This window comes from Salvelinus fontinalis, unplaced genomic scaffold, assembly GCF_029448725.1.
Source record: "Salvelinus fontinalis isolate EN_2023a unplaced genomic scaffold, ASM2944872v1 scaffold_0017, whole genome shotgun sequence".
In the NCBI taxonomy this organism is placed as follows: Eukaryota; Metazoa; Chordata; class Actinopteri; order Salmoniformes; family Salmonidae; genus Salvelinus; species Salvelinus fontinalis.
In genome coordinates, this window is record NW_026600226.1 from 591,972 (window position 1) to 602,690 (window position 10,719).

A 10,719-nucleotide genomic window follows, 5' to 3' on the forward strand; every position below is an offset into this window, starting at 1 on the left:
ACACACTCACATTCTGACAACACACACACACTCACATTCTGACAACACACACACACACACTCACATTCTGACAACACACACACACACACTCACATTCTGACAACACACACACTCACATTCTGACAACACACACACACTCACATTCTGACAACACACACACACACTCACATTCTGACAACACACACACACACACTCACATTCTGACAACACACACACACACACTCACATTCTGACAACACACACACACACACTCACATTCTGACAACACACACACACACACTCACATTCTGACAACACACACACACACACTCACATTCTGACAACACACACACACACACTCACATTCTGACAACACACACACACTCACATTCTGACAACACACACACACTCACATTCTGACAACACACACACACTCACATTCTGACAACACACACACACTCACATTCTGACAACACACACACACTCACATTCTGACAACACACACACACTCACATTCTGACAACACACACACACTCACATTCTGACAACACACACACACTCACATTCTGACAACACACACACACTCACATTCTGACAACACACACACACTCACATTCTGACAACACACACACACTCACATTCTGACAACACACACACACTCACATTCTGACAACACACACACACACACACACTCACATTCTGACAACACACACACACACACTCACATTCTGACAACACACACACATTCTGACAACACACACACTCACATTCTGACAACACACACACATTCTGACAACACACACATCAACGTGTAGAAAAACTTGCCTGCGTCTCTTCCGCCGTACGGACATCAAGCAGACTATTCAGCGGACAGTCCTCTGGAGCCAGGAGGACTTCATGTGGAAGCTTCAACCAGACCCAGAGACCACTGACACGACGGACGTCAGGGACACGCACTAGTAGCCATGTCCCCTCAATATACAGTACGCCACCCCGACGGAAAACGTGTAACACACACACACACTTCATAACCACACACCCCCACTCTACAGGCCAGGCCCAGAGAGCAGCAGGATTAGCTCGGGATTTCCTTAAGTCTCTCGACAGCGGGACACGTGTTCTCCACGATACTCTGCCTGTTTAGTGTCACAGGGTCACCGTCTCTCGACAGCGGGACACGTGTTCTCCACGATACTCTGCCTGTTTAGTGTCACAGGGTCACCGTCTCTCGACAGCGGGACACGTGTTCTCCACGATACTCTGCCTGTTTAATGTCACAGGGTCACTGTGTCGCCGTCTCTCGACAGCGGGACACGTGTTCTCCATGATACTCTGCCTGTTTAGTGTCACAGGGTCACCGTCTCTCGACAGCGGGACACGTGTTCTCCATGATACTCTGCCTGTTTAGTGTCACAGGGTCACCGTCTCTCGACAGCGGGACACGTGTTCTCCACGATACTCTGCCTGTTTAGTGTCACAGGGTCACAGGGTCACCGTCTCTCGACAGCGGGACACGTGTTCTCCACGATACTCTGCCTGTTTAGGGTCACAGGGTCACCGTCTCTCGACAGCGGGACACGTGTTCTCCACGATACTCTGCCTGTTTAGTGTCACTGTGTCGCCGTCTCTCGACAGCGGGACACGTGTTCTCCACGATACTCTGCCTGTTTAGTGTCACAGGGTCACCGTCTCTCGACAGCGGGACACGTGTTCTCCACGATACTCTGCCTGTTTAGGGTCACAGGGTCACCGTCTCTCGACAGCGGGACACGTGTTCTCCACGATACTCTGCCTGTTTAGTGTCACCGTCTCTCGACAGCGGGACACGTGTTCTCCACGATACTCTGCCTGTTTAGTGTCACAGGGTCACCGTCTCTCGACAGCGGGACACGTGTTCTCCACGATACTCTGCCTGTTTAGGGTCACAGGGTCACCGTCTCTCGACAGCGGGACACGTGTTCTCCACGATACTCTGCCTGTTTAGGGTCACAGGGTCACCGTCTCTCGACAGCGGGACACGTGTTCTCCACGATACTCTGCCTGTTTAGGGTCACAGGGTCACCGTCTCTCGACAGCGGGACACGTGTTCTCCACGATACTCTGCCTGTTTAGTGTCACCGTCTCTCGACAGCGGGACACGTGTTCTCCACGATACTCTGCCTGTTTAGGGTCACAGGGTCACCGTCTCTCGACAGCGGGACACGTGTTCTCCACGATACTCTGCCTGTTTAGGGTCACAGGGTCACCGTCTCTCGACAGCGGGACACGTGTTCTCCACGATACTCTGCCTGTTTAGGGTCACAGGGTCACCGTCTCTCGACAGCGGGACACGTGTTCTCCACGATACTCTGCCTGTTTAGGGTCACAGGGTCACCGTCTCTCGACAGCGGGACACGTGTTCTCCACGATACTCTGCCTGTTTAGTGTCACCGTCTCTCGACAGCGGGACACGTGTTCTCCACGATACTCTGCCTGTTTAGGGTCACAGGGTCACCGTCTCTCGACAGCGGGACACGTGTTCTCCACGATACTCTGCCTGTTTAGGGTCACAGGGTCACCGTCTCTCGACAGCGGGACACGTGTTCTCCACGATACTCTGCCTGTTTAATGTCACAGGGTCACTGTGTCGCCGTCTCTCGACAGCGGGACACGTGTTCTCCATGATACTCTGCCTGTTTAGTGTCACAGGGTCACCGTCTCTCGACAGCAGGACACGTGTTCTCCACGATACTCTGCCTGTTTAGTGTCACAGGGTCACTGCGTCGCCCGTCTCACCTCCCTGACGCTCTTTCTTAAAACTTATATTTTTTTACAATTAAAAATTCCTTGATTCCTCACATCCTATCTCCTCACCTCCTTTCTCAAAACGTGTTGAAAGAAAAAAGGTCAGAGGAGAGAGAACAGGGACATTGGATCTTTATTTCCAATGCATGTTGAGGAGGAGAAGAGTCCTGATATGAGGAATGGAGGAAAGAGGAATTGGGAGAGAGCCCAGGGGTAATCAAAGAGCGAAGCAGCAGTGCCAGAGACCAGGCCACTTCTGATACAACCCCCTAGAGTCATGTCCTTAAACCTGTCCTATACCACTTCTGATACAACCCCTAGAGTCCTGTCCTATACCACTTCTGATACAACCCCTAGAGTCCTGTCCTATACCACTTCTGATACAACCCCTAGAGTCCTGTCCTATACCACTTCTGATACAACCCCTAGAGTCCTGTCCTATACCACTTCTGATACAACCCCTAGAGTCCTGTCCTTAAACCTGTCCTACACCACTTAACTCCAGTCCTGAGGCCCAAATGACATCCTATTCCCTATATAGTGCACTACTTCTTAAGGAGAGCATCCAGCACCCTATTCCCTATATAGTGCACTACTTCTTAAGGAGAGCATCCAGCATCCTATTCCCTATATAGTGCACTACTTCTTAAGGAAAGCATCCAGCATCCTATTCCCTATATAGTGCACTACTTCTGAACAGAGCCCAGGGAGCCATTTAGGACACAGCCCGGGCCACTGAGGACAGGCTGACTCACAGGACTAGACAGCAGGTGGTAACTAACAGGGAAGTACCTTCATCTCAACACAGTGGAGCCTGGAGAACATCCAGCACCCTATTCCCTATATAGTGCACTACTTCTGAACAGAGCCCAGAGAGCCATTTAGGACGCAGCCCGGGCCACTGAGGACAGGCTGACTCACAGGACTAGACAGCAGGTGGTAACTAACAGGGAAATACCTTCATCTCAACACAGTGGAGCCTGGAGAGCATCCAGCACCCTATTCCCTATATAGTGCACTACTTCTTAACAGAGCCCTACGGGACCAAAGTCCTGACTAGAGAGCCATTAATGCTAACATCAGAGATATTGTCTTACATTGGTTTTGTGCTGTAAATGCTAACATCAGAGATATTGTCTTACATTGGTTTTGTGCTGTAAATGCTAAACAAATACAAAGCATGGATTGCTGTTTTACCTCGTCCATCGACTGATTACAGGGTAAGGAAAACAACGTATGAAATGTCATTTTGTATATTTGGGTGAACTATCCATCATAAGACTACATTTGAGGTTTGAAAACATTTGACAATCTTAACATTTGAGTGTAATACCCCTTTAAATGGGTTGTGTAATAATATAGACGTCTAATAAACTGAACAAATCCTGATTTAATCTAAACCTCGTTATTACGATTGGCAGATAAGGAAAGAAAGGTACTGCATCCCAAAGCTAGGGTGGAGAAGCAGAGAGAGGTACTGCATGGAAAGCTAGGGTGGAGAAGCAGAGAGAGGTACTGCATCCAAAGCTAGGGTGGAGAAGCAGAGAGAGGTACTGCATCCAAAGCTAGGGTGGAGAAGCAGAGAGAGAGGTACTGCATCCAAAGCTAGGGTGGAGAAGCAGAGAGAGAGGTACTGCATCCAAAGCTAGGGTGGAGAAGCAGAGAGAGGTACTGCATCCAAAGCTAGGGTGGAGAAGCAGAGAGAGGTACTGCATCCAAAGCTAGGGTGGAGAAGCAGAGAGAGGAGCTGCATCCCAAAGCTAGGGTGGAGAAGCAGAGAGAGAGGTACTGCATCCAAAGCTAGGGTGGAGAAGCAGAGAGAGAGGTACTGCATGCAAAGCTAGGGTGGAGAAGCAGAGAGAGAGGTACTGCATCCAAAGCTAGGGTGGAGAAGCAGAGAGAGAGGTACTGCATCCAAAGCTAGGGTGGAGAAGCAGAGAGAGGTACTGCATCCAAAGCTAGGGTGGAGAAGCAGAGAGAGGTACTGCATGGAAAGCTAGGGTGGAGAAGCAGAGAGAGGTACTGCATCCAAAGCTAGGGTGGAGAAGCAGAGAGAGGTACTGCATCCAAAGCTAGGGTGGAGAAGCAGAGAGAGGTACTGCATCCAAAGCTAGGGTGGAGAAGCAGAGAGAGGAGCTGCATCCAAAGCTAGGGTGGAGAAGCAGAGAGAGGTACTGCATCCAAAGCTAGGGTGGAGAAGCAGAGAGAGGTACTGCATGCAAAGCTAGGGTGGAGAAGCAGAGAGAGGTACTGCATCCAAAGCTAGGGTGGAGAAGCAGAGAGAGGTACTGCATCCAAAGCTAGGGTGGAGAAGCAGAGAGAGGTACTGCATCCAAAGCTAGGGTGGAGAAGCAGAGAGAGGTACTGCATCCAAAGCTAGGGTGGAGAAGCAGAGAGAGGTACTGCATCCAAAGCTAGGGTGGAGAAGCAGGGTGGAGAAGCAGAGAGAGGTGCTGCATCCAAAGCTAGGGTGGAGAAGCAGAGAGAGGTACTGCATCCAAAGCTAGGGTGGAGAAGCAGAGAGAGGTGCTGCATCCAAAGCTAGGGTGAAGAAGCAGAGAGAGGTACTGCATCTAAAGCTAGGGTGGAGAAGCAGAGAGAGGTACTGCATCCAAAGCTAGGGTGGAGAAGCAGAGAGAGGTACTGCATCCCAAAGCTAGGGTGGAGAAGCAGAGAGAGGTACTGCATCCAAAGCTAGGGTGGAGAAGCAGAGAGAGGTACTGCATCCAAAGCTAGGGTGGAGAAGCAGAGAGAGGTACTGCATCCAAAGCTAGGGTGGAGAAGCAGAGAGAGAGGTGCTGCATCCAAAGCTAGGGTGGAGAAGCAGAGAGAGGTACTGCATCCAAAGCTAGGGTGGAGAAGCAGAGAGAGGTACTGCATCCAAAGCTAGGGTGGAGAAGCAGGGTGGAGAAGCAGAGAGAGGTGCTGCATCCAAAGCTAGGGTGGAGAAGCAGGGTGGAGAAGCAGAGAGAGGTACTGCATCCAAAGCTAGGGTGGAGAAGCAGAGAGAGGTACTGCATCCAAAGCTAGGGTGGAGAAGCAGGGTGGAGAAGCAGAGAGAGGTACTGCATCCAAAGCTAGGGTGGAGAAGCAGGGTGGAGAAGCAGAGAGAGGTGCTGCATCCAAAGCTAGGGTGGAGAAGCAGAGAGAGGTACTGCATCCAAAGCTAGGGTGGAGAAGCAGAGAGAGGTGCTGCATCCAAAGCTAGGGTGGAGAAGCAGAGAGAGGTACTGCATCCAAAGCTAGGGTGGAGAAGCAGAGAGAGGTACTGCATCCAAAGCTAGGGTGGAGAAGCAGAGAGAGAGGTACTGCATCCAAAGCTAGGGTGGAGAAGCAGAGAGAGGTACTGCATCCAAAGCTAGGGTGGAGAAGCAGAGAGAGGTACTGCATCCAAAGCTAGGGTGGAGAAGCAGAGAGAGGTACTGCATCCAAAGCTAGGGTGGAGAAGCAGAGAGAGGTACTGCATCCAAAGCTAGGGTGGAGAAGCAGAGAGAGGTACTGCATGCAAAGCTAGGGTGGAGAAGCAGAGAGAGGTACTGCTTCCCAAAGCTAGGGTGGAGAAGCAGAGAGAGGTACTGCATCCCAAAGCTAGGGTGGAGAAGCAGAGAGAGGTGCTGCATCCAAAGCTAGGGTGGAGAAGCAGAGAGAGGTACTGCATCCAAAGCTAGGGTGGAGAAGCAGAGAGAGGTGCTGCATCCAAAGCTAGGGTGGAGAAGCAGAGAGAGGTACTGCATCCAAAGCTAGGGTGGAGAAGCAGAGAGAGGTGCTGCATCCAAAGCTAGGGTGGAGAAGCAGAGAGAGGTACTGCATCCAAAGCTAGGGTGGAGAAGCAGAGAGCGGTGCTGCATCCTAGGGTGAAGAAGCAGAGAGAGGTACTGCATCCAAAGCTAGGGTGGAGAAGCAGAGAGAGGTACTGCATCCCAAAGCTAGGGTGGAGAAGCAGAGAGAGGTGCTGCATCCAAAGCTAGGGTGGAGAAGCAGGGTGGAGAAGCAGAGAGAGGTACTGCATCCAAAGCTAGGGTGGAGAAGCAGAGAGAGGTGCTGCATCCAAAGCTAGGGTGGAGAAGCAGAGAGAGGTACTGCATCCAAAGCTAGGGTGGAGAAGCAGAGAGAGGTGCTGCCTCCAAAGCTAGGGTGGAGAAGCAGGGTGGAGAAGCAGAGAGAGGTACTGCATCCAAAGCTAGGGTGGAGAAGCAGGGTGGAGAAGCAGAGAGAGGTACTGCATCCAAAGCTAGGGTGGAGAAGCAGAGAGAGGTGCTGCATCCAAAGCTAGGGTGGAGAAGCAGAGAGAGGTGCTGCCTCCAAAGCTAGGGTGGAGAAGCAGGGTGGAGAAGCAGAGAGAGGTACTGCATCCAAAGCTAGGGTGGAGAAGCAGGGTGGAGAAGCAGAGAGAGGTACTGCATCCAAAGCTAGGGTGGAGAAGCAGAGAGAGGTACTGCATCCAAAGCTAGGGTGGAGAAGCAGAGAGAGGTACTGCATCCAAAGCTAGGGTGGAGAAGCAGAGAGAGGTGCTGCATCCAAAGCTAGGGTGGAGAAGCAGAGAGAGGAACTGCATCCAAAGCTAGGGTGGAGAAGCAGAGAGAGGTGCTGCATCCAAAGCTAGGGTGGAGAAGCAGAGAGAGGTGCTGCATCCAAAGCTAGGGTGGAGAAGCAGGGTGGAGAAGCAGGGTGGAGAAGCAGAGAGAGGTGCTGCATCCAAAGCTAGGGTGGAGAAGCAGGGTGGAGAAGCAGAGAGAGGAACAGGACTTCACAGCTGCTTGAGGACTACAGAAGAACGGGAAGACAGGTTACAAACAAGTGTGTTATTAAACCTACTCCTGTCTATACAGAAATACATACTTCTAAACTAAAGCATGATTTGGCCACAGAGGATCATTAAGCTTCTTTAATAAATGAAAGTTGTGGATTGTTTTTAAAATGGCATGGCCTTCAGTCGGGAGGAAAAGGCGGTGTTGCGCAATATGGGCTGATTTATTGTCGAGTTACATTACATTTAAGTCATTTAGCAGACGCTCTTATCCAGAGCGACTTACAAATTGTAAAGTTCATACATATTCATCCTGGTCCCCCTGTGGGAAATGAACCCACAACCCTGGCGTTGCAAGTGCCATGCTCTACCAACTGAGCCACACGGGACCACAGTTGCGACTGTCTGAAAAGTAGAGAAGAGATTCTGCTAATGTCTCCAGTTATATGAAGGAAATGGGTTTATAAAAACAACAACAAAACTCCCTCTGCAAAGCAGGAAGAAATGTAGCCTATAGCAGGGGTCATCAACAAGATTCAGCTGAGGGACCATTTCTTTCTCTGGAGCGGATAGCCTGAACATAATTACAAATCATTTGTAGACTGCAAGAAGCCCAAACAGATAATGTTTGACTAGAATAATCATTTCAAACCTTGCTTACATTACATACGATCATGTGCGTCTCTATTATGGTGGGAATAATTGGGAACATAATCGTTAAATAAAAATGACTTGAGAGCCGATTTCCTGTTGTTTTACAGTCTTATGTCCAACAAGAAGAAGAAGAAAAATATACAAATAATCTGAGAATTTGGGGGACCAAATAAACCCCACCTGCAAGGCCGCAAGTTGGGGAACCCTGACCTGTAGCCGAGGCCTACTCCACTGTCAGCCATGCATTGAACATTTTTATATATTTTGGGGCCAACAGTGATTGAGTTATATTATTAGCCTAAATTATGACTATCCAATCTACTCATCACATTATCTTACATCAGTATGCAAACGTTATGATGCACAGAATGCTTTATAATAAAAGGTACATTTTTATAGTGAAAATAAGCTTCCCCAAACTTGAAACTCACACACTGCCTAGGATCCTGTGCCTTTATCACAGTCAACAACACACATGTATTTTATAATAAGAATATGCATATCATGAAATCAAACAGAATGAAAGACAACATATAAAATAACAGTCCTGGGGCTTATGACTTTTTAATCCGGCTCTGGGTGGGGGGGGGGGGGGCACTTCTGTAGTTTTAAGGAGTGACATCTGCTAACAGTGGCTGTAGTTTAGCACCTTAGTTACTGGTTACATGACTACCCGGTAATCAGGCAGCAGCATGCTACATACCACACACACACACCTGTTGGGTGATAAATAGCGAACAAGACATTCTATGAAATCACAGATTCTGACATGGGGTGAACTGGGTGGGTGGCTGGCAGCACTGGTACCCCATTCCCAAATCAACTAGCCAATAAAAAAAAAATAGTGTGAATATTTAAATACATAACCAGCCAATATAACTTCCGTTAGTTAACTAGTAGTCAGGTACTTCATGCCACTCACCTTGCGGGCTGCCGCCAGCGTTTCAACCAGTTGCAACAATTCGCCATCAGACTAAACATTGCTGTCCAAACGCAGATAAATGGCGGAAACGAGTCATGTAGCAGCGATTCTGAATGGATCAAATGCCTCCAGTCGGCATTTCAGCTCATTATCATCATACAACTGCATGAGTTAGGCCTAGGGGCCAATAAAAGTGCCATTCTTAGACATCGTTGGATTGTCAAACTAAAAACTCTAGCGACACAGCTAGTACTGTCAGTACTAGTGAGTGTACTTGTTGCTTCTTTAACTATATCATTGTATTTACTTGATATCTACCTACACAAATAGCTAGCTAAAACAAAGTGTTAATAAGATAACAATTCATTAAAAAATATTTAAAAGCAATACAAATATTGTCCCGCTTGTAACGTTAGCTAGAACTAGCTAATAACATTAGCGGGTAAGTTTCCTTGCTAAACTACACTAGCAAACTATTATTATGTATAGTATTTTCCCAAACTGCAAAAGATAGCGGCAAGACAGTTAACTAGCTAACGTCAGTTAGCTAACCTAGCTAGTATACAATGCAGCTAGCTAACGCCAGCGTTTAGGCGCTGCTAGCGACCGTAGCTAGTTTCACGTACAGCTGGCTTTGTTGGGACAAGTTTCAGGTAAACCCAACCCTATTTCAAAAAAGGAAATGTAATATTCCTTCATGAAGATCTCTTCAGTGAGAAAAATATTTCTGGAATCCGTTTTTGTTTACGCCGTCGTGTTTGGCTGCTATGGCTGCAGAGCCGTGGTTGCGTCATCATCAGTGGTCGAGAAATCAGGCACCCTCTTTTACGGTCGCCACTAGTTACCACAGCCACAAAGTCATAACTATTACTAAACCCTGACTATTCCTTCAATTTCTTAAAAATCTGGTTTTAAACATAACCTTAACCACACTGCTAACCTTATGCTTAACCTTAAATGAAGACTTAAACGCTTTGTGGCTGCGGTAACTAGTGACAACTTTTACTGTAAACGTCCGAAACAGCACCTTCTGTGGACAAAGCGTGGAACTACATGGGTCTAATAAATATGACAAGTGTTCTGGATTTTGTAAAATATTTTTTTTAAATGGCTTTAATAGAAATCCTTAAATCTATTGACGCACCCGTGTGTCAATCTAAATAACATCCCCATCAAAATCTGTCAGATTAAGTTAGAGAAATGTTTTTGCATGGGCTGCGTCTCAATCTGTCTGGGCTGCGTCTCAATCTGTCTGGGCTGCGTCTCAATCTGTCTGGGCTGCGTCTCAATCTGCCTGGTCCACATCTGTGGTGGAAGGTGACCAAGCTACAGCGGTATTTGTTAGACCATGACACATCACAAAAATGTTTGTAGCGTCTGAACGGTTTAGCCTACAAAACTAATATGACCACTCTAAAGATGACTCTCATGGTGTCATGGGACTTGTCTGAAGGTAACCCATACTAATAAATGGAAGTCGTTTTGTGCCAACAACATTAAGGGGTTAAATATGTCCAAAAAACAAATATATTTCCTGAGCTTTCTTATATCTCCTAGATATACAGCAGACACTTCAAAACCTTAAATGAACATTATTCCTTATGATTTATTGGACTGTCTTTATTGTCTTTTA

The 10,719-nt window shown here is 48.0% G+C and overlaps 1 protein-coding gene across 1 annotated transcript in view; it reads right to left on the bottom strand.

Moving 5' to 3' along the window:
* The window catches only part of LOC129842138 (ADP-ribosylation factor-like protein 13B), a 50,323-nt gene extending 40,222 nt beyond the window's left edge, over nucleotides 1–10,101 (bottom strand). The window contains exon 1 of the mRNA XM_055910545.1: nucleotides 9,087–10,101. Coding sequence (XP_055766520.1) covers nucleotides 9,087–9,145 — 59 coding nt within the window. The 5' untranslated portion in view covers nucleotides 9,146–10,101. The remainder of the gene's footprint in view (nucleotides 1–9,086) is intronic.
* Nucleotides 10,102–10,719: the final 618 nt, after the last annotated feature.